Source organism: Acomys minous (assembly GCF_964271855.1).
Source record: "Acomys minous genome assembly, chromosome: 3".
Lineage (NCBI taxonomy): Eukaryota > Metazoa > Chordata > Mammalia > Rodentia > Muridae > Acomys > Acomys minous.
Genome location: NC_140485.1, coordinates 77204231 through 77228559, shown reverse-complemented (window position 1 = coordinate 77228559; position 24329 = coordinate 77204231). Strand labels below are relative to the sequence as shown.

Genomic DNA, 24329 nt, shown 5'->3' with positions numbered 1-24329 from the left:
GTGCTTTACGGCACCGCTTCCTTTTACGGCAGTGTGGCGGGCCCGCCGGCCACGCGCTCTTTTATTCTATTGGTCCTGAGGCCCGGCACCTTACGGCAGTGTGGCAGGAAAAGCCTCTGAGCGGCCCATGGTTCGGGAGTGAGTGGAGGCAACCAGGGTACCCTGTGCTGATTGGGTCTGGAACCATGGACGTGGGCGAACTTTTAAGCTACCAGGTAGGTGAAGTTGGCTGGGCTGGAGGGCCCCTCATCCCCGCCGGGGTCGCAGGGCCAGAGTCCCATCTTGTCTCCTCTTGGTCCCTGGCCCTCACTTCCCTCCCATGCCACCCGGGGTTGCATCCTGTCATTGCTCTTCACTCCCTGAAGCCCTCGTGGACCCTTTTGAGTTCTCCCTCTCCAGCCCGAGCCCTTTGGTCTCCTTTCCCCATCTGGCGCCTTGATTTCCCTCAACGCCTCTTTGGTCTCGTTTTTACCAAATCATAGGACTTGAAGCAATTGTGGAGAGCACTGTGTTCTCCTCGGCGTAGAGCTTCAGTTTCTTTACCAGCTGTCGGTGTAGCTTTGGATAAGTTTCCTCCACCCCCACCCCCACCCCCCCCCCCCCCCCCCGTCGCTGAGCCTCGGTTTTTCTTTTCCTTCCTTCCTTCCTTTTTTTTTTTTTTAAATCTATAAAATGGATGTATGTGAAAGGTCATTTGAAAGTGCAGAATGTTTCTTTGCGATTGGGAAGATGTTTGGAAAATGGAGGAGCATGGGATAGGTCGGTAAGAGACTTTTTGAGCTCCCTACTCTGGGTGTTTGTGGGGAACGCCCAGAGAGAAGAAAGAACTTGCCCGAGGTCACTCAACAATTACAAGCTGCGTAAAGCTCAAGTGTCCAGGCTCCAAACCCAAAGTTTCTGCCCTGTTTTGACTGCCTGACCAGGCTCCTTGTGTCTAGCCTCGTATCCGCTAGCTGCAATAGTATTGGAACTTGTGAACTGTAATTAGGGAGTACTGTAATTGTAAATGGCATTAAAATTTTTTTTTTTTCGAGACAGGGTTTCTCTGTGTAGCCTTGGCTGTCCTGGACTCACTTTGTAGACCAGGCTGGCCTCGAACTCACGGAGATCTGCCTACCGCTGCCTCCCAAGTCCTGGGATTAAAGGCGTGCACCACCACCGCCCGGCTATGACATTGGCTTTTAAAGACTTTATTTTTATGTCTATTACATGAGCCTTGCTCATATTGATTGACTGATCATATTTTGGGTTATGGGTGAAGCAAAGTACAGTTTAACCCAACCTACCTATTTGTGTTGGTTTTTAAAAGTGTGGCTGTGTGCCTGAGCTGCTGGCAATGTAAGCCTTTAATCTCAGTGACTGAGAGCCAGGCAGGCCTACAAGCCAGTCCCTCCCCCTCCCAAAAACAAGGCCTGCATTTGGAGGCCCAGGTTGCTTGCGATTTCTGTTTTTCTTACTAACTGGTCATTGTAACCTTGAACAAAATACCTCATGTTTCCTACCTCATGGTCTGTTGTGAAGCTGTTAAGATATTTACACTGTGCCAGGCAGTTGTGGTGCATGCCTTTAATCCTAGCACTTGGAGTCTGAGGCCAGCTTGGACTACAGAGTGAATTCTAAGACAGCCAGGGCTGTACAGATGGCAGAGAAACCCTGTATTGAAAAACAAAAAACAAACAAACAAACAAACAAACAAACAAAAAACCCCTAGCTGTGCCAGGCAGTGGTGGCACACGCCTTTAGTCCCAGCATTCAGGAGGCAGAGGCAGGCAGATCTCTGAGTTCGAGGCCAGCCTGGTCTATAGAGTGAGTTCCAGGACAGCTAGAACTACATAGAAAAGCTCTGTTTGGAGAGCCACAAACACAGTGTTAGACCAGTTTGTTGCAGAGTAAAACAGTCCATAAATGGTATTCCCTTAGCCAATATGTAAAAGACCGACTCTAGACATGGAGACTCCTGACATAATGAGAAAGAATTTTTTTTTTTTTTGAGACAGAGTCTCTCAATGGACTCACATTGTAGACCAGACTGGCTTTGAACTCACAGCTGTCCACCTGCCTCTGCCTCCCAAGTGCTGGGATGAAAGGCATGAGCCATCACACCTGGTGAGAAAGAATTTGTAAGCAACAGATATGAGGCCATATTTTTCTCGCTAAGACATTGTAATTGGGGATGGGGATGGGGGCCTGGAGAGATGGCTCAGCGGTTAAGAGCACTGACTGCTCTTCCGGAGGTCCTGAGTTCAATTCCCAACAACCACATGGTGGCTCACAACCATCTGTAATGTGATTGAATGTGCACTGTATTAATAATAATAATAATAATAATAATAATAATAATAATAACAACAACAACAACAACAACAACAACATTGTAATTGACTAAACAAGAACGGTAATGGGAATTGCTGTTTGGGAGAAATGGGCTGGCTAGTCCATTGCTGGTTCCGATCTGGAGCAGTCCTGCCAGAAGAGTTCCATTCTTTGGCTACAGGTGTTTCTTGAACATCTGCTGTGTTCGTGGTCCTCGGTCCACTGAGCATATGATGCGGAATAAATGAGACCAGGCTTTTGGTTTTGTATGAAAGGCAGATATGGTGGGGGAGTCACCAGAGGATAACTGAGTACAAATAAACAAGAAATGTCGATGGCTGGAAGTGTTGTGAAGGGAGAATCTGCAGAGCAGAATCTGCTGTGACAATGGGAGCATGCTTGGGGGCTGCTCTGCACATGACCGTTGGAGATGCAAAGTGTGGCCCTGCTGCACTGAGCACTTCCGCGTGTGTGAAGTACACACTGCGTTTCAATGCTTTACTGTGGGAAAATGAAATATCCTAATTTTTATGTAGATTATATTTGATAGATTGGATTAAGGAAAATAGGTTATTAAAGTTACATTTTGTGCCAACTTCAAAGTTTTAAACTTATATGTAAAGTTCGTTGTGACTTGCACTGCTGTACATAACCCCCTTCAGGGCCTCCGTAGACTGAACGGCCAGGGAAGGCGTCCATAGCCAGCACTGGGGAAGGCGGCCACAGCCAGCACTGGGGAAGGTGTCCACAGTCAGCTCTAGGGAAGGCGGCCACAGCCAGCACTGGGGAAGGCGGCCACAGCCAGCATTGGGGAAGGTGTCCACAGCCAGCACTAGGGAAGGCGTCCACAGCCAGCACTGGGGAAGGTGTCCACAGCCAGCATTGGGGAAGGCGGCCACAGCCAGCATTGGGGAAGGCGTCCACAGCCAGCACTGGGGAAGGCGTCCACAGCCAGCACTGGGGAAGGCGGCCACAGCCAGCTTTGGCGCTCTGAAGGCTGAGAAGAAGTCAGGCGTGTGATAGGGCAGAATGGTGAAGGCAGGCCCAGCGGCTGTGAGCGTGGGCTGCAGGCCCTGCAGATGAGCAGAGGAGAGCCGTGTAGCCAGAACTCGGAGCAGGACAGCAGAAGGCGATGAAGCTGGAGATGTGGGCAAATGACAGGCATTGTAGGACTTCCCTATGGGCCAAGAGAAAGCCTTGCATTTGGAGAGGCGATACGGATGCCTTCCTTCAGCCCGCTTGTCAGTAGCTTGAACAGGAACTCAGACCTGATAGACAGACCTAGCTGAAGTTTCAGGCCAAGGCACTGACATGTCTCCAGAATCTTGGTCTTGTGTTTGCAGCTCTGTTCCTTTCAGCAGCATCCACTTCTGTTCCTATCTGAAAAGGTGGTGGGGTATGGGGTCTAGTCTATAACCAGTTGCTGAAGTTATTTTTATAAAACAACTCGGCTATCACACAAATAATTGAGACTCTTGCGTTTGTTTAAAATTAAGCTTCACAACACAATCTTGAGCAGTTTATGTCTATTCTTTATTTTATTTTTTTCTTTTGGTTTTTTGAGACAGGGTTTCTCTGTGTAGCCTTGGCTGTCATAGACTCGCTTTGTAGACCAGGCTGGCCTTGAACTCAGCGATTCACCTGCCTCTGCCTCCCGAGTGCTGGGATTAAAGGCGTGCGCCACCATGCCCGGCTATGTCTATTCTTAACCCTCTATGTTATTTGGTCTTACTCACGGCAAAACATGCCAGCAACGCTTGCACTTCATAGCTTTCCTCTTTCCTCGGCTCCAGCTCCTTCCTCCTGATCTGCCGTGGACCTCTAACCATGCCCGAGTCCCCCGTTTCCTCTCCTAACTCCTCGTACCTCTCTCTCCCCTGGCTGGCAGGAAGCCCAGCCAGCGTTTGCGCAACATTGAGACAGAAATCAGATTTTAAACTACACAATAACCTTATGCCTACTGTCAGTTGAACACGTCCATTCTCCTGTGGGAAAACTTGAGGACCAGACGAGCCTGTGGAGGTGATAGTGCCTTGAAGTCAGTGATACTCCAACATGAAGTAATTATCTACCTGCATCTTCAGTAAATCTGTATAACAGCCTTAGAGGAGCTTGCCTCCCTCCCTCCCTCCTTCCCTCCCTCCCTCCCTCCCTCCCTCCCTCTCTTCCTTTCTTCCTTTGTTTTTGAGTCAGGGTCTTATTTGGAACAGCCTGTTCTCAAACTCACTTTGATGCCTAGGATGACCTTGAATTTCTAACTCTTCCTATCCCACGTCCCAAATGCTGGGATTGCAGATGCGCACCACCACACCTGGTGTATGGTATGCCATGGACAGACCTAGGGCTTCATGAATGCTAGGCAAGCACTCTCTCAACTGAGCTACAGCCCTAGCCCAGGAGGCACTCGCCCCCCACTCCTCCACTCCCCCACCTCCCACCCTCCACCCCCCACAGGGTCTCACTATGTAACCTTGGCTGGTCTGTAGACCAGGCTAGCCTCAAACTCACAAAGATCTGCCTGCTGCTTGCCTTTGCTTCCAGAGTGCTGTGATTAAATGCTTGCATGACCACACCCAGCGCAAGGAACTGTTTTACTCCCCATTTTACAGAGGAGGAAACTGAGGCCTCACTGAAGGTCCCTAGCCAGAGAGTACACTTAGGCAGTCCTGTTCCATAGCTGGAGCTCCTGACCGCCGTGCTGGTCGGTCTGCCTGCCGAGTGCCAGAGGCAGATATGTTGTCAACTATGATTCTCAGCACACCTTCCAAAGGTAGATGGCATGACTGCTTCATAGAAAGGGAAACTGAGGCCAGGGAGGCAAGTTCCCTGTCTGTCAAACTCAAAGAGCCAGCCAGCAGCAGAGCCAGCATTGAACGCCCTAGCATGTTTCCCACAATGTTTTAGGATTAAAAAGCTTTCAGTTGATGTCTCATGCGTGTGGAGAAGAAAACATAGGTTCTAAACACTGTTGCCTATAGTCAACACTGGCAAAGCCCGCTTCACCTGAGCGCCGAAGCTCCCTGCGTGGGGACAGAAGGGAGTGAAGTCGTCTGACTGGACCATTCCCAACCCAAGAGTTCGACTCGGTGTCCTGAGACTTGAGGTTTTGTTTCTAGCCAGATCGCAGGTGATGCTGAAGCTGGTGGTCAGGGGCTGGACAGGAAGGTGCTCTGGCCTGCTAGCCTGTGTCCCTCCTAAGCTTTTTTGCGGTTACACAGCCCTTGCTTTTGTGTGCGTGGCTTTGCAGAATTTTCAGCTTAAGCTATACTTCTTCCGTGCCACTCAGGATCACGAGCAAAGGACTTAAGTCTCTCCGGGCCTCAGTTTCCTTATGTGCCTAATGAGGGGATTAAGTATTGGCTCTCTGAGTCCCTAGTAGCTTTAAAATTCTGCGATGCTCATTATGTAGGACAAGGGCTCCAGGGAGTCCAGTAGCTGAAAAAGGCTGATGGAGGAGGAGGAGCTGGGGCTGGAAACCGGGAGATGTGGGTTGTTATCCAGCCTTTATCAACCCTCATGCGGGTGACTCAGGACAAGTCACTTTCTCTCTCTGCACATCATTTTTCTTGTCAGATGTAAAAAGAGGTCAGGTTGTACAACTTCTGGTTCCTTCCGTTCCTAAAACCCAGGGTCTAAGGTGAGCAAGAAAAAGTATCATACAGTGATAAGAAATGTTTATTAAAACTTTAACTTTTTTTTTACATGCTTATTAAATTTCATTTTTGGGCCAAGTCAGTGGGAAGATTGCAATTTTCCGCTGAGATTGGTTCTTCTAGTAATAGGCAGGAGAGTGCCTCAGTGTATGCCTTAGATCCTTGACAGATGTTAACAATTCATTTGAGAAGACAGGAGAATTACAACGTGGTGGAAGAAGTCTTAAGGAGGAAACCAGTTATGTTCCCAATATGGAAATGGACTTCTTAGATGCCTTCAGGCTTAGACATCTCATCAAGAAGTGTGCCCAGCAGCTGCTCGGCTGAGAAGTTCCTGCCGCATAGGCGCGGGTCTGAACTCCAGGGCACTCTCATTAATACTCCTCCCGCGGATGTCTGGGAAAAGTTCCTACCTCTGAAGTTTTGCAATAAAGAATTCACATTTAGTTCAGATGGGCTTGGTAGGGACGGCTGGCTTTGCACCCAGAGGAATTGTCGTTGAGGCAGATTGGGGTCAGACACCTTTGGCGTCAGTGATATTGCAGACACCCACTCCTCCTGTCCTGTGTGGGTGACACCAGCATTTTCTTGGATTGGAAGGGCTTCTAGCGATCTGTATTTTGCTCCTCTTCCATTTCTTACTTTTGAAATACATTTTTTTTTTTTTTTTTTTTTTTTGGTTTTTCAAGACAGGGTTTCTCTGTGTAGCCTTGACTGTCCTGGACTCACTTTGTAGTCCAGGCTGGCCTCGAACTCACAGCGATCCGCCTGCCTCTGCCTCCCAAGTGCTGGGATTAAAGGCGTGCGCCACCACGCCCGGCTTGAAATACATTTTAATGATGACAATAAACTGGCAAATTTTGTATGAAAGAATTAGGAGAAAAGACTATTATCCTAATCCATTGAATATTTTTTTTTTGTCTCCATGATCTTATATATTTTGCATGACTATAAGTATCGTATATATACTGTTTCGTGTTCTGTTTTGTAATTAAGCATACATTTTTTTCTACATAGCTTTCATGCTGCTCTCTAACGTGTGTGTGTGTGTGTGTGTGTGTGTGTGTGTGTGTGTGTATACACATATTTTGTCTTTGTTTTTGGTCTGAGTAATAGACCATATTCCCCTAAATTATTTTTCTGTGATTAGATATTTAGGTAGTATCGGAGTTTTTGTTCTTTTGGTGGTTGTTGTTGGTTTTTTGTTTTGTTTTTGTTGTTGTTTTGTTTGTTTTGTTTTTTGAGACAGGGTTTCTCTGTGTAGCCTTGGCTGTCCTGGACTCACTTTGTAGACCAGGCTGGCCTCGAACTCACAGCGATCCGCCTGCCTCTGCCTCCTGAGTGCTGGGATTAAAGGCATGCACCACCACGCCTGGACAGAGTTTTTGTTCTTAGAGATAATATTGTGTGGATCTTCTTTGTCTACGTGGCATTTCTCCTTTCACTTTCACTCATAATTACTTTGTGCTATCTCCTGAGGTAAGGGTTTCGTGTGTTAAGATCACTGAGACCTGATCCTGGGCCTTGAAAAATTCCCTGTGTGTACATAAGTATCCCAGGAGTGCAGTGCAAGGGATCGTCAGAGAAGCTCGGAGAGGGGCTGGGTCGGAGGGCGTGGATTCGGTTTGCTCATTGGAAAAAGAGAGAAATTGGAATCCCAGCTGTGATGGAGGGGCTCTGTGGGTGACCGAGGAAACTGGGAAGAGTCAGTTGCCAGCTGTATGAGCAAACTTGTGCTATGGGTGTTTGGGGAGTTGGGGGAGTAGCATGAGACAGGGGGGTCCTGTATTGTGTATCCCATGTAAGATACATTGTTCGGCTGCCGAGACTCCTGTGCAGCTTAGCACCCATGTGGAGCCACGCCCTCACGCACACCCTGCACCCTGGTTTTACTGTAGTCTTGGTAGCACTGTTTGTTGTGATTTACATTTCCGCCATCTATCTAGTAGGCACACGAGGTGCTAGCTCAAAGTTATTTGAGTGAGCATATTTTTCTTGTACATGTTGCTCATTTGTACTTCTTGCCACCTGCTTTTTCCCTTTTAAGGTGGAGTCTGTAATTGAGCCTTTTCTGTCGCTTTTTATTTTTGTCATTCTTGTACGTGTAAGATGCATTATTGAAAGCCTGAGCACTTAGTGTTCAAAATGCATCCCTCATTTTTGTGGCAGCCCCGTGCTGTGTTCTAACCCTGAGACTATTATTCTGATCATACTGAAAGAGGCTACTTTCCACATGACAGCCTGATGCTTTTCTAAGTTAATTTTGTTAGCAGGATGGCTATAAATAACCAGGTAAAGAGCTAGTTTCATTGACGTGCCCATTTATTTCATCACTTGATGTTTTTTTTCTCCCTTAAGTTCATTTCTTCCCACCACAACCTCCTCATCTGTCTTTCCTCCATCTCGTTCTTTTCACAGAATATATGCTCCTGTGCCTCCTGTGCCTCCTGTAAACTCGGGGGTGGGGGGTGGGGGGTGGGGGTGGGGAGCCAGCATCTAGCAGCACATCTTCCCCATCCTCAATGTCAAGTGATGGCTGTTTGGGGATGGGGTGTGTATTGCTTTTCTTATTGCTGAGAGCAAATGCTCGGCAGGCAGCAACTAAAGGATGGAAGGTTTGTTCTGGCTCACGGTTTTAGGGAATACAGTTTATATTAGTACTTTTCTGTTGCTGAGATCGAATACCTGACTGAAAGCAGTGTAAGGAAGAAAGGGTTTATTTTGGCCCACAGCTTCAGAGGGGTAGAGTCCTTCCTGGTGGGGGAAGGGACGGCAGCAGAAGCACGAGGCTGGCCAGCAGCCAGGAAGCAGCGAGAGAGCACGTGTCCTGTGCGTACAAGCACATAGGAATCCAGGAGATTGAACAGGGGGTGAGGCCAGGCTGTAAACCTTCGGTGCCCACCCTGAGTTCCGGAGCCCAGGCTGTGGGCTGGTACTGCTCATATTCAAGGCGGGCCTTTCCTCCTGGTTTAAAACTTTTGGGAAACTCCCTTATAGACACACTCACAGGTGTGTTTCCATGTTGGTTCTAAAGATTTATTTATTTGCATTTTCTGTGTATGGGTACTTTGCTTGTATGTCTGTGTACCAAGTGCATACTTTGTGGCCTCAGAGACCAGAAGAGGGCATTAGATTGCCTGGAACCTGGAGTTACAGAAGGTTGTGAACTGCCAAGTGGGTGCTGGAAACCAAACCCGGGTCCTCTGGAGAAGCAGCAAGTGCTCTTAACTGCTGAGCCCTCTCTCCAGCCACTCTGTGTAGCCTTGGCTGTCCTGGAACTCATTTTATAGGCCAGACTGGCCTCAAACTCAGAGGTCCCCCTGCCTCTGCCTCCTGAGTGCTGGGATTAATGGTATGTACACTTAAAATTTTTTATTTAATTAGTTGATGTATGTGTGTGGCTGTTTTGTCTGCCTGTATGTCTGTGCACCCTGTGGGTGCAGTGCCCTCCAGAGGCCAGAAGAGGGCATCGGATTCTCTGGGACTAGAATTACAGACAGTTGTGAGCTTCCATGTGGGTACTGGGAATTAGATTCTCTGGAAGAGCAGCAGTGTTCTTAACCAATGACTTACCTCTCCAGCCCCTAATTTACTTCTTTTAAAAAGTGTGTGTGTGTGTGTGTGTGTGTGTGTGTGTGTGTGTGTGTGTGCACGCGCGCATGCGCGCAGGTAACTAAATGTCAGACTTAACTCAGGTGCTGCCAGCTCTTTCATTAATGTTCCCTTTTTAGTCCAGTGTTCTGTGTAGGCTCCTGCATTTCACTTAATTGTCATTGTTTCGTAGTTTCTGTGTTACAGTTAGAAGAGTACTGGTTTTAAAAGCTTATTACACTGTTGAGGAATGCCTATGCCCACTTCTGCCAGTGACTTCTTGTTCGTAACTTTTCACTACAGTATGACTGTAGCCTTGTCCGTTCAGAGGGACTCTTCTATTCTTTTTCCTCAGCTCCTTTCTGTAGCTACCTGTTAGCCCAGGAGCTCTGATCGACATTTCTCGTGCCTACTGAGCTTCTGGCCAGATGTTCGGCTATCACACAATTCTCTGCTTCCTCCCATGCCCAACTTTGCATTTTAGTCAGGGCTGTCAGCTGCTCAGCTGACTTGAAAGAAGCCGTGGGGCTCTTTCTCAGAGATGAAAGGGCCGGGAGATGAAAGATTCTTTCCCCCTGGACCATGCGAGCTTGAGAGCCAACTCCTTCCCAGAGCCAAGAAGGCAGATGCACAGGCGAGCGGCTGACGCACAGTCTGGGTAGGCAGAGGCCCTGTCACGGTTCAGTCGCGAGGAGCTTGCATTCTACTGGGAGCTCCAAAGGTTTGAGATCCCTGCGTCCAGGGCCAGCTGTCACACAGACTTCAGCAAGGTCTGGTGACGTCCTGACCCAAACAGTTCCCCTCACAGGGCGGAGGCTTCCCAGAGGAGGAGGACAGTGTCTTTAAGAGCCATCTTTCTGTCCTTGCCGTCCGAACCACCACCTCGTAGCTGTCGCCTCGCATGGCTTTGGCACACCAGAGCTTCCCAGGCAGGTGTGCTCTCATCACATGGCCCTGTTGTCGTGGGTAGATGAAGGTCTGTCTCCTTTGTATGCTGACGGAATGGTCTTTCCCAGGCATAGAGGTAGACCCAGGCCCCCCACTTCAGAAAGACGGTTGGGGTGGGTCATAATGAACAGCCTCCTTAATTTTGGGAGTGAAATTGGGGAAGACAGTATCTTTCTGTACTCTCGGTAGGTGTCACTGTTTCAGTTGGATTGAGTGTGTGAGGTTGAACACAATAGAGAAGTTTTCCTATATAAAAATGATTGCATCAGAGAATGTGATGGTTCAAAATAGCTTGTCAGCACTGTGGGAGGAAAGACTTGGAAGTCTGTGAAGTATCTTTAGTGTTTAGCATGGCAGATGAATCCCGACTGTGGGTCAGATGGCCTGCCTTTGAACCCCAGTCCTGCTGAGTGCTAGCTATATGACCTTGGGCCAGTTAATTAACCTCTTTAAGCTTTGGTTTTTATCTTTCAAATGGATATCACCTAACGATATCTATTTTTAGAAACATTCTCATCTTAACAAACAACAACAAAAATAAGGTTTCACCGTATAACCTTGGCTGTTCTGGAACTTTCTGTGTAGACCAGGCTGGCCTGATTCCCTGTCTCTGCTTTTTGAACACTGGGATTAAAGGTGTGCGGCACCAGGCCTAGCTATCATCTAGGTTTCTTAAAAAAATAAAATAAAATAAAAATACAGGATTGAATGAGGCAGTGTGGGTGGTAAATGGGAGCTGTTGGCTTTTATTATTGATATTCTAGACAAACATGCTATGGGGAAACAAGTTTGTCTTGAATTTTCCAAAGTTGCCTCAGTGCTCCCAAGATCTTTGGTCCCTTGGAGATTTAGGTTTAGAATTGAATAAAGCGAAATGAGAACAGTTTGTCACCCGCACTTGCACAGCGTAGCGTGTTCTCAGTAGGCTAGAGTGCAGCCCTACCCCGCCACAGTTAGCAGTCACTGATAGCAAGAATTATGCCTCCAACACGGCAATTTGTTCCCCAGGTCTCCTTCAAGGCATCGAGAAATCACAGATTCTGCTTAGCAGGTGCCAGGAATCTCATTTACAAACCACCCCTTCCTTTGTCTCTCCCCCAAGTCATCCTGAGGGAAGTGGGTGGCTTTCAGCTGCGTCTTGTGGCTCTGGGGAGAAACTGGAATTAGAAGATGGAGCCTGGCTTCTGAGCCGCCTCTACCTTCTCCTCAGTCAGCCTCTGATCTTTTCACCTGAGTCGTTCAGAGCCATTTTCTTTGTCTGTCTTTCCTTTTTTCTTTCTTTCTCTCTTCCTTCCTTCCTTTCTTCCTTCCTTCCTATCTTCCTTCCTTCGTTTGTTTGTTTGAGCCAGGGTTTCACTGTGTAGCTTTTGCTGCCCTGGAACACGCTCTGTTACACCAGGCTGTCCTTGAACCCATAGAGAATCGGCCTGCCTCTGCCTCCCAAGTGCTGGGATTAAAGGTGTGTGCCGCCGCCACCCGGCTCAGAGCCATTTTCTTTTCCATAGAATTCCAGAGTGACTGCTCTGAAGCTGTACGCCTTAGGATCGCAGCTCCGTTGCAGGCTGACAAGTAGACAAGGGGTTTTCCTTGTTCTAGATGCTAGTAAATGAGCTAGGGAGACTTTTATTTTTTGGTGCATGTATGGCAGGGTGCTGGGCAGGCGGGCTGTCTGTCTGTCTGTCTCTGTGTGTGTGGGGGAGTGGGGGAGGGGAGGCTACAGGAGTCAATGTCAGTGCTGGGTATCTTCTGACTGGTGAGCTCCAGGGATCTACCTATGTCCACCTCCCCAGCCTTGTGACTGGAACTCGAGTCCTTACGTTTTTGTATCAAGTATTTTGCCAATTCACCTGAACCCCTTGGATTTTGTTTGTTTTTGTTTTTGTTTTTTTACAGAGTCTAGCTATGTAGCTCACATTGGCTGGGAATTCACGGTCCTCTTGCATTGGCCTCCCATGTGCTAGGATGACATGTTACTCCTGTACCCAGTGAAATATTAGAAATAGAAATAGAAATATTAGAAATATTAGAAATAGAAAAATAGAAATTGTGGAAGGACATCATTTACCTCAGCCCCTGGGCTTTAGCCTTGTGGTGTGGAGTCCCTGACTGACCCGGGAAGGATCCGAGTCTGGGCATCCCAGAGGCAGCTGTGACTGGCTATCGCACCCTTTGCTTGTTGTGTTAGTGACCAGAATCGAGAGGTGATTACAGGTCTTCCCGCTTAGACTGCTCATCCCTACGTATCAGCACGGCGCCGTGGCTGTCGGCAGGCTGTTTTCTTTGCAGCTCTGGGTTTACCAGGCTGCCTTTCAGCAGTCTCTTTGCACACAGTGCTTCGTTGTAATCTCAGACTAATGATGAAAGAAACTCTTGAGCATTTTGATGTCACATAACGGCTCAGTTAGCTGAAACGGGTGCAGCCGTTGGTTGGGGAAGATAGACCTACCAAAGGTTCAGCAGAGCCCAGCGCTCAGCGATAAAAGAGGCCGAGGAACGACATTACTATTGATTAGTTGGGGGTGGCTGCCGAAAGAAGGCAGTAATGAGGTTTCGAAGGTGGAGCAGGTTGTATCGGGTCGTACCGACTCCCACTTGCCTGCTGTCTTTGGAGAGTGTGCTGCGCTTCTTCAGGAACAGGTTTTCCCAGGCTTTCAGAGGCCATAAGTGAGGCAAGAGTTCTGAGCGAGGACGAGTCGGGAGGTTCTCTGTCACACACGTGTCTTATACACAGGCAGGCTGGAGGCCAGGTGGGCAAGTACCCTTGCCTAAGGACCCAGCCACTGGCTGCCATGGTGGGGCTCACGGCAGACCTCTGTCCATGGCCGTGCCTCCCATCCTCTTCCATCATCTTAGTGCAGACCTTCCTAACATAGATGAGCACATATGTTTCTCCTTGTCCAGGAGGCTACACTGAGCACTCAGGGCCGCCACTAAGAGTGCATGCTGTCTTGTGTACAGGTTTTCTCCTGACCTGTGAGAGCTTTGACTGCTGCCTGATGGCGTGGAGTTGGGGTGGGGGGCGGTGTTGAGACCTTGTGCCCACTTTTCACAGCCTTTCTCACTTTTCCTTGGTGTCTGCTGGCATTCCTCAGTGGCATTGTTTGATAGATTTTTTTTTTCTTTTAGTGGCGGGCGTCACAGAAAATTGTGGTTGTTGGATGGAGTTTATCATTCTTGGTAGAACTCTTCTACAAGATGTTGAGGCCTGTAAGGGTCTGGAAATCATTCCTGGCTTGACTTTGTTTCTTCAGGGCATTTTCCTTTGCCTGGCACTGGTATCTTGGGCACCAGAGCACTGATCAACAGGCCTTCCTCTAGCCGTGTCTCTTTCCGAAGGGGAGCTTTTCATGTACCTCTCTGACTGTTGTGCTTGCTTTATCCTTAAAGTCTTTTACTTTATTTTATCTTGTATGTGTTAGAGTGTTTTGCATATGTGTCTGTCTGTGTATCACATGTGTGTCTAGTGTCCCTGGAGGTCAGAAGAGGGCATCAGATGCCCTGGAACTGGAGTTATAGAGAGTTTTGAGCTACCATGTAACTGCTGGGGACTGAACCTGGGTCCTCAGTAGGAACAGTAAGTGCTCTTAACATCTGAGCCTTTGCTCCAGCCCCGGTTGGTATTCACACACCCAGAAGCCCCTGAGACCCACATCACAGCCATCAGAGACTCAGAGACCATCCCTGGCCTGTTTGTACCTTTCTTGTACTTGTGGCTCTCTGGCATCCCCTCCTCCTGCTCCCCTTGGCACGCCTGTGTACACTTTGATATCTTTTTTAGACTTGGTCTTCATGTGTGCTGTGTGGCTCCCAGCATCAAGAACTAAGTATGAATGGACCTGGGCCACCTCAGATGATGTATTCTCTGTCTGGACCTTCAAGACCCATGTTTTGGCCACAGCCCACTGGTGGTCATTGTGTCCAGCCCACCTGAGCCTTCTGTGGGAGGACGGTTTGTGGTAAGCCCCACCCAGGAAGCCCTCAGTTCTTCCAGTTCTTGAGCAGCCTGCAGTTTCTCCATCTTGACTCTGTCTCCTTTTGTTATTCTTTCTTAGCCATTTACTAGGACTTGGCAAGGAGAGAGGGTGTTGATTGCTGTTGTTTCCAGGGCACTGCGGCATATGCTTAGAGTCAGGCTCTGAGCCAATCCAGATTTTCAGGGGTTAGTAAATTTTATGTGGATTAGTGGTCCATATTGAACCTTTTGTTCTTTAATCGTTCTACACATTTATTAAACGCCAACTGCATGTAAAGTATTACACTAGGTTCTGGTCAAAGCCTCTCTGTGTAGCACTTACATCCAGGGAGTGAGACAGACAGTCAGCCAGCAGAGCAAGTAAATAAGAGTATGCAGGTCTGATCCAGATGTGTGTAAAGGGAAACCATGACTACTGTAACTGTTGCAGTGGTTGTTACTTACTTGAGAAGGTTCTAGAAGGCCTCTTGAGGACATAGTATTTGAGTTAAGAACTCAACGATGAGAAAGCCAGCCATGTGAGGAATTGTCTGAGTAGCAGTGTAGCCTGAGGGAACAACCTGCACAGAGGCTCGAAGGCGGGAGCAAGCTTGTCTCCTTGAGTTAGCGGTTAGAGCTTGATGCGAGAGGTAAAGACTGAGGCCAGCCTGGAGGAGGGAGAGACCGAACACTGAATTCTCCTCAGTGTAGTGGGAAGTCATTAGGGCTCTTCAGCTGTGGAGTGACACAGTCTGGCTCCGACGAGGGGCCGTGGAGGGCAGTCTGGTCGGCATGGCTGTTGAAAGGGGACAGAATCCACCTTTGTGCTGTAAGGCCACAGCTGATGCCATGTTCTCCCTTGGATAATTGCTTTCCCGCCTCTGTTGTTTCCTGCACATTTTCATCTGTGTTGTGGCCTAATCAAGAAGCAGCTCTCTCCTAGCGCCAGGGTTGGCACAGGGTGTGGGCAGAGTGCCCTTTATGGAGTACCCTGGCCTGAGAGCATGAAGGAAGCAGGCCTGGCAGTCCTCAGGACCGTCCAGCTGACCCGCAGCACCTGCGCTTCGCAGGAAGCTTTGGAACCGTGACCCTGCGCTCCCGCAGAACAGCTGCAGATGGCAGGGGCTGCTGATTAAATGTCGCTGCTGATCTGCCCAGATCCGCTGCCATCCCCTCCAAGCCGGCTTTCACGCTGCAGTGGGTAATTAGGGGCACCGCCATTCCTAGGCCTCGCAGCACATCTTTTGCAGCTGGCGGGGCAGGGAGGAGGGGCAGTCGGGCATTTCCGTTTCTGCCAGTTAGCTGTGTAAGTGGATATAATGTCCACATGTGGCTACTTCTTGTTTTCAAAATTCAAAAAAGACCTGTCCCTAGTGAAAGGGCGCACTTGCCTGCCTCTGCTGCCTCCACTGTTCTCCTGGGAATTCCACCATCAGATTTGTCAGAGTTGCTTGGCAAGGACATTCCCCCCCTGAGTTAGCACAGACTCTGAATGGGCAGAGATAACGCAGATGAGCCAGGGGCTAAGCCTGTCTGCAGAGGAGCAGCTCTCCTCTGACCAGAGGTGCCAAAGCCGGGCTCCACCCCATCCTCCGTGCTTCTCAGGCCTGATGAAAGAAGGGAAAAGAGTGGCTCCTGCACCACCTGAGGCGGGCACTTCTGCAAGGCGGCACAGTTAGAGAGGGCCTCAGGCTGCTCAGCACGCCTGCTGAAGGAAGGACGTGATGGTACCTTGCCAGCCTCTCCCTGGGCATCTCTGCCTCGCCCAGCATAATGAACTGGAGGGAGAGCCACACTTCATGCTTCATGTACGTTTTTCTTCTGTTCGATTACTTCCATCCTCTCAGATCTGGCAAGGACACAGAAGGCTCAGAGGGGAAGGAGAGATGGCATCTGCCTCTGGCTGACATGACTTGTGCCATGGTCGCGTGGGGATTCCATAATGAAGATTGCAAATCACTTTCCATCCTCTTGGAGCCTGCCCCATAATTGGAAGATTAAACATTTTGTTTAAATTAGTAACTTTCCCCTCCCTCCTCTGAGTGCCTCAAACCATCCTTCCAGCAGTGTGGAGCATGGTTAGCTGTCTAATACTGGGCTTTGTGTTGTGGCTGTGATTGTCAGTGGAAGGTTGCAGAAGCCCTATTTTAATTAAAAAAGCAATTTTTATTCTTGCTTCACCTTGTGTGGAGCAGAGGCCCTTCTGCCCGGGTGAACTTCGTGATGGCTGAGCGCAGTGAATGTGACTTTTCTCACGGGTATGAAACTGAGCCTGGCAGGCTAACATGGGCTGAGGGGCTGTGCAGCTGGGCCTGAGGGCTCTGTCGCCTCTGCAGCAGTGGCAGCGTGCCCTTCATTTGGCAGCTTGTCGTTGTATTTATGGAAGAAGAGGGTCACTTAGAGGGGTGATGTTCCCAAATCGCAGCAGCTGACAAGCACTTAAAGAGGAGCACTGATGTCACCCACCCCAAAACAAGAGAGCCCGTGACTTCCATGTTGGAGCTCGCTTGCTGAGCGCCAGCCCTGGGCTGTCTGGTGTGGGTGTGCCAATCCATCCCCACTCGGCGGATGAGGAAGGGAGGCTCCCGGAGCTTTTGCAGGACACGCCCAGGGAGCAGAAGGTCGAGTCCTCTTACTCCCAGCAATGAAGGAAGGTAGCTAACAACGGAGGCTGTGCTGACTGGGAAGGCAGTGCCGCTGCTGCTTGGCTTTGTGCTCTCCTTTCATCACAGCTATCATTTCTGTAAGGGAATTTGCCTGGTTACCTATAAATGCCCTTCTCATGGCCTTGAGGGCCTCAAGGGTGTGGCCAGATGAGAGCCTGCCATCGGGCGACTGCTCAGTAAATACCCCTGACTAAGGAAGGGTGGAGTGAGGGGTGGGGGAGTGAATGGAGGCGCCGTTGGTAATTAGTGAATGCACTGGGCTGTCTCCTTCGTGGTGGTTCGCCATCTCTCCAGCTGCCTTTTCCCAGTTCTCTTGCCTCAGTCTCCTCAGTGCTGGGATTATAGGGATAATCCCATAGGGAAGGGGCATATACCTATGTGCGACCGTGGAGAGGCCAGAGATAGACACTGGTTACCCTGTTCAATCACTTCTCTTAACCCTTACTTCAGTGTCGTCCACTGAATCTGGAGCTAGGCAGGTAGCCAGCACACCCCAGCGATCCTCTGGTCTCTGTCCCCCACAACATTGGTACCACAGTACACACGTGGCTTTTTATGTGCATGTTAACTGTTTGAATCAGGTCCTCTCTCACCCACTGAGCCATCTCTCCAGCCTTTGTTTCTGTTCCTAAACATTTATTTCACTTTTTATACGGTGCTGGGGATTGAAGCCAGGGCCTCACATATGCTAGGCGTGCCCTTCACTGTTGCGCTAACCCCAGCCCCTCAATTCCTCTTTCCTGATGAAGAGTAGATTAAGCTGTGTTGGTGACTGATCTTGGCCTTACTCATAGGAAACTTGCCTTAAATAACAGCAGATGGTCTTCACAAAAGCTCAATTCCATTCCTCTAGTAACCCGAGAGTTGATTGGCATTTCTTTTAAAGACTAGGGCTGCCTCTGACCCTAAAGCAAGAGATCGATTGATTCATTTATTTGCCAGAGATTTACTGTAAGTCCACTGTGGGCCATAATTGCTGTTTTCTCTGCATCCAGCTTTATAGGCCAGAAATGAGCCTGCACAAAACAACAAAATTGGTTTTTATTTTGTGTTGGTTGGCACACACACACACACACACACACACACACACACACACACACACACGTACACACATGTACAGGACTGTAGAAAAGTCCCTGGAGAGCTGGTAAACTACAATGTATGAGACACCCCAATTTATTCACTAATGGCAACTTCATTCATTCACTCAGCCCTCACCCCATAATATGTATATAGTGTGCGTGCGTGTGTGTGTGTGTGTGTGTGTGTGTGTGTGTGTGTGTGTGTGTTTAATGTTTGTTGTGTACTTCTTCTGGGTTTGGATTTTTCACATATTATCTCACAACAGTAGGGCGGCATTTTTCCAAGATTGTGGTGATTTGTCCAAGGTCACACACTAGTGACAGCAAATGCAGGTAGCTTGGCCACCAGAGTCCATTTTCGTCTCTTGTCCACCTCCCTATCCGTGGATTAGTTTAACGTCAGTTTCTTGGGTATTTCGTGTTTCATGCAGGCCTAGGATGCACATGTCTAAATCATTGCTGTCAGCTCATTTTAAATATAAGGAGCCCCAGGAGCAGATGTACAGCAAACACAGAAACCAGGTGAGGCAGGCTGTTCCTGTCATGTGGTGTGTCACAATGCCCTAAGGCCTTGCCTGCCTGGCCTGATTGAATTTGTCGCCACCATTTTCCAGCTCTTTGACACTGGGCAGTTTACTGAGCTGTCTCCTGCAGCCCCACTTCCTCCACTTGGTACTAGGAGTATTACCTTTCCAGACGGAGTGTTTGGGGCTGGAAGGAAAGTGACCCATTTATGACCCAGAGCACTGCAGTGGGTGGTTTCTGTGCAGTTTGAATGGTCACTTACTAAAAAAGCTGAAGGAAGTGTTGTCTGGGTTCTTCAGACCCCACAAATCTGTGATCTTTGTGCCTCTGTTTTTTGGTTTTGTTGTTTTTTTATTTTGTTTTGTTTTTTGTTTGTTTGTTTTTGTGAAATTTAAGATCCAGCAAGACTCAGGGTGTGGTTTTGTTTTAAAAGGTGACTGGCTGTTTGAGGCAGCATGCCTCTGGTGTTGGGGTGTTTACCAAGAGCCTCAAGTTTCTGAGTAATTTCAGTCTGAGACAAGTGAGCAGGATTGATGTCAGGCTGCCTTAACACAGGTGTTATAAACAAGAGTAAGAGGTTGTTGAAAAGATCTCAGCAGAGCTCTGGGGCTGGCTTTCTGAAGTCATTCTAAAGTGACAGCTAATGGGTAGTTTGCCTGATGGCTTTCTCTGAGCTGGCTGGAACTGACTGGAGATTCACCCTCAGAAGAAACCTCCTTATGAACATTTGCCGCCCTTTATCATTAAGTCAAGCCCTGAAACCGAATTGCTGCCTTTGCGCCATGCATGTTGCCTTCACGCTGTTTGAGGGCATTTTTTCCCCTTTGTTGTTTGCTTTGTTTTGTATTTTTTGAGGCAGTCAGTTTTAAATTTGATATCCCAAGCCTGCTAAGACGGTTCAAAACAATTACTCCACTCTGTATTTTCAGAAGACAGTTATGTCCCTGTTCCCCAGCCACCGTGGAGTCCTGTCTGTGAGGGATGTCTAGTGTCTCTCTTGTCTTCCAGGTACTACTGCCAGGAAGCTGAGGACCTGCAAATGCTCCTGAAGTCAGTAGCTGCTAGTCTCAGGTCACTTTGAAATCTGTTTTACAGCCTCCCTGTGTGGTGGTGGGTGGGGGTGGGGACAAGCCCGGCACAGGCAGTTTGCAGGTAACCACAGCCATGGGTCCCTTGCAGTCCTTTTCCACAGGGCCAGGTGGCCAGCACACTCCTTTTCTAGAGAAGCGTTTTCAGACCCTGGATGGTCTGATCAGATCACTCCGTCACCAGCCTTCTCTGTAGCGGGAGTGGAGGTACTTTGCTAACTTTTGTAGTTCGCCGGCCATCTATACAATAGGGAAACCTCTTTGTTAAGGAGACTAGAGTGCATGTTAGACCACAGCAGACAGGAGGCCATCCTTTTTCACTGTGCGTGATGGACTCATCAACAGGCATGCGTCTAGGCAGATGCAGCCATACTTCATTAAAGCCGAGAGGCAAACCAGCAGCGGGTGCTGGAGAGCCTGGTGACAGTCGTGCTGTGCCTAACATGCTGCCCTCCCTGCTGCGGTATCACACATAGGCTCGTTGTCACAAGACCCACAGGTGAAAAAAAAAAAAAGTGGGGGCTGCTCCTGTGTTAGCAGAGTCGAGATCTTAAAGAGACCACAAAGGTGTGAGAAGAAGGCTCAAGCAACAGATGAGGAAACAAACGCTAGTTAACAAATTAATAATAAAGTGGTTAGATTTGTAGTCACAGTCATGTCTGCGCCTTCATTCTCCCTTCTCATCTTCTCTATGTGTCCGTAGCTTCTGGTCTACCCTTCTGGAAGTATGTACGCCTTACCCCTCAACAGCCTCTTCTGTTTGAAGGAAGAATGCAGTTCGCAGTCTCAGCGGTGATCTTAGAGGCATTTTAAGATTTCTTTGCCCCACTTTTGTTAATGAATCATCTGTTGCTGGAGGCGTCTCTGTCAGTGCAATTACCTGTGACAGGTGTGCCATATAGCATTCAGAACCATTGTGTGGGCCCGCAGGTGCCAAATGCACATGTCCCAAACCCCTCATCCTCATAAAGCACTTGTGTCACCCTAAGAAGTGAATTTGTTGTATGTGGACTGTGGTTTAAATGGCTAATGGTTTTATGAGATAAGGTCTTGTTACGTAGCCCAGGCTGGCCTCAGACTTGTGATCTTTCTGCTTTTGCCTCCCAAGTGCTGAACTGACAGATGTGCCATCACGCCTGTGTCAGAAATAATTTTAGTAGTTTTCTCATGTCAGTGTGTTAGTTAATGTTTAAAGCCTCGGAGCTGACTGGTGTTGGGGGAGGTAACCCGAGGCTCAGCGTGAGTTCTCCTCCAGGGAGTCATCTCTGTAATCCCCACAGAGACTCTTGACTCTCTGGGAATCAGAATTGTCATAGGCAGCACTTCCCTGGCTAACTGGGTGGCAGAAAATCAGCACAAGGGCCTTTAATTTTGGCTAACACCTGATGACATCGGGCAGACATGATGCAAGTGTGGCATTAAAGGGTCACTTCTGGGGTGGTGACACAGAAGGCACTGGGAGGCCGGCAGGCTCAACTTTATTCATTTGTAGGCAATAGGGCGAGGCAGCTTGTCTGAGTTTGTCCACGCATTTTGGCACTAAGAGATGAGTGTGCTAAGCTTCTAGCACAGCCGACCTCGGGAGGCACTGCATGAGTAAATACGGGAATGTAGAGAGCTGGCGTCTCTCTGCTGCAGTCTCTGAAGGCCAAGGGACACTGAGAAGTCGCATAGTTGTACTAATTACCAATAAATGGCCAGTCCTGGCTGGTTCTTCAGTGTCTCTGTCCTCTCCCATTTAATCACGAGGTGGCTTTGGCTTCTGGTCTGATCTAGATGTCCCCTCTCATGGTCCTGTTGTTCCCTTTGTCCACATTAGCCACAGCACCAAGCAGGGGACTCAACTATCCTCTTCTGCTTGCCTTTCTCACAAGATCTCAGGCATCTGGAAGGTGATGCTTGTCTGTGTTTCTTTTGTGTCTAAACCTTGTGCTCCTAGCATGGGTCTGTGTGTGCAAGTCCTGGGAGTCTGGTGAGGCAGATAGTGTGTGTGTGTGTGTGCGCACACGCGCGCGGGCGCTCTTTCTCTGTCCATCACGTTCATAAGAATTTATGTACTTAATACTCACTTATTTATCAGATTGAATTGTCTTTTAAGTATAGGAACCTTAAGAAGGTTAGAAAATAAATCTAAAACAAAAAATGAGCTGTAGAGGTATTCTGAGTCCATTCTGAGATTATGCTGCTGTTTATGCCCCTTCCGAAATTTCATCAGCAGGATGGATAAAACTTTTTTTTTTTTTAATTTAAAAGAGTTATAGTGTGCTGGAGAGATGGCTCAGAGGTTAAGAGCGCTGGCTGTTCTTGCAAAGGTTCTGAGTTCAATTCCCAGCAACCACATGGTGGGTCAAACCGTCTATAATGAGATCTGGTGCCTTCTTCTGGCCTGCAGACATACATGCAGGCAGAATAATAAATAAGTAAATCTTTAAAAAATAAACAAAACAGAGTTATGGTAAATTATCATGTTGAAAAGCAGCCAGAGAAAAAGACAGTTTTCATTTAGGTTGAGTAAGGCTCAGTAGTGAAACCGGAATCTCAGAATATAGATTTCCTGGTAGGAGGGAAGAGGGGGTAGGGCAGGGCTGTTGACGCAGTGTGGAATCAGGCTCCCTGGACACTAGTGGGGCCTGGGCTCCTTTCCTGTGTCTTCAGCTTAGGGGTGTGTGTGTGTTGAAGCCAAATTCCTGATAGCACTGATGCGTCATCTTCCCAGTCCAAGGCATCGCTTGGTGGCTCAAGGTGTGACTTCTGCTCAGACCCCACTTTCCAGGGTCCCTTGATGGAGTTTCCAGGCCCTCCCTCTCTCACCCCTGTGCTCTCTGACGTGCGGTGCCTCTCTCCAGGCCCAGTGGCTTCCTCAGCTCCATGCAACTGACAGAGTTTGGTTCTCATCTGTTGTTGTTGTTGTTTTTTTCTTTCTTTGCTTTGGTGTTTGAGTGAGGGCCTTAACTCTCACAGCCCAGGCTGGCCCGAACCTCAAAGCGATCCTTCTGCCTCAGCCTCCCAAGTGCTGATGTTAAGCCATGTGCCCCGTGCTCGGGGCTGAGGTTTTAGAAGTGTGCCTTTGTGAATCTTCCTAACAAAGCACTGAAGCCAATCATGATGCTGACTTATTGAGCTTGAGATTTACTAGAACCTTCCACTCTTTTCTGACTGGGGTATTCTGAGTTTATTGCAGACCCCTGAGCAGTCACCTTACCAAAGAACTGCCCTGCTAGCTCTTAGTGGTCTTCCCTTTCTCCCCTAAGCTGCATGTGCAACTATGCCATTTTGTCAAACTCAGTTCAGATCTTTCTAAAAACAAATAGCACACGCTCCAGGTTTCCCTCATTTCCTTCCTCAGTTCATTCCACCTCCTCCATGCTGTCCCCTCGCCCTCCCAGTAGTCTCCTGTGGGAACTTGTCTTATTCCATGCACTTTTTTGCTGCCACGATCACATTAACCATGCAAGTGTTTTCTTACCACACGTGTCCCCCAGTGAGCGATGTGTAGCCGTCTCCGTGGATGGGAGGATTTCCCCAGCGCGCGCGGATGTGCTGGGGTAGTTGCAGAATGCCTTTAGTGTTCTTCAGTGTCACCAGTTAGCTCTGCCCTCACGGTCCCCCATGAGCGAGCATCAGCTGCGGTTCCTCTGCATCCTCATCAGCACTTATGCTGTCAGGGTTTACTTTTTTATTTTTGTCAATCTGCTGTCATAGTCTTAATGTTCGCTTCCCTGATCTCATAAAGTTGGACCACTTTTATATGCAGACTGGCTACTCGGTGCTTTTCCTTTTGTGATCGTCTGTTTATACTCTGTCTTATATCCTGACTTCCTAAAGGCAACTCGGAGGTCACAGAGCAAAGGCAGAATATTTTTTATAATGTAGCATTAGTATGTCATATTAATTTGAGGCCATGTGAGTCTAAGATGATTTGCTGGAAGCCGGATCGCCCTGAGCATTGGTCCTCGGCTGTCTGTATTGTGTTGGGTCTTGCGGATGGTGCCGCCTTGTTGTTACTGCTGTGGCTGCTGTTGAACATTCCCCGCAGCTCCTAATAGAGCGGTGTGGAAGTTCTATTAGCTCAGTAAATACTTGTGGAGTGAATGAATGAGTGATGATGGTTCTGGTGTAGCTGACAAAACATATTCATAAGTCTGCTAAAATGGAGATGTTTTACCTTGCAATGGCTTTACAAGGATCTGCCTATGTTAGTGTTGACAAAGAAGCCAAATCAGTATTCAGCTTTCTGATGTAGCTGCAGAATTAATCAGAGAAGATGTCAAAGTAAATCATGGACATTAAAGTATACTTTGTGTTTCTAGAAAGAAACCTACACAGCCTTTGGAAGGAAGATGAATGTATACTCAGGTTTTAACAAGGAATAAAAGTTTTTTTGGGGGGGGAAGGAAAAATTAGATTAAGTGTAGTCTTTATGGCTAGTGATCTGAATCATAAATCACATCCGCCTTACCTGACAGCCAATCAGATTGCAGATCATAAGGGGGACTGTTGGTAACTTTGAT

The 24329-nt window shown here is 48.3% G+C and overlaps 1 protein-coding gene across 1 annotated transcript in view; it reads left to right on the top strand.

Annotated features, from left to right (window-relative positions):
* Window positions 1-29: 29 nt before the first annotated feature.
* CTNNBL1 (catenin beta like 1) overlaps window positions 30-24329 on the top strand; it is a 155000-nt gene continuing 130700 nt past the window's right edge. Inside the window, exon 1 of the mRNA XM_084777227.1 lies at window positions 30-215. Coding sequence (XP_084633353.1) covers window positions 186-215 — 30 coding nt within the window. The 5' untranslated portion in view covers window positions 30-185. The remainder of the gene's footprint in view (window positions 216-24329) is intronic.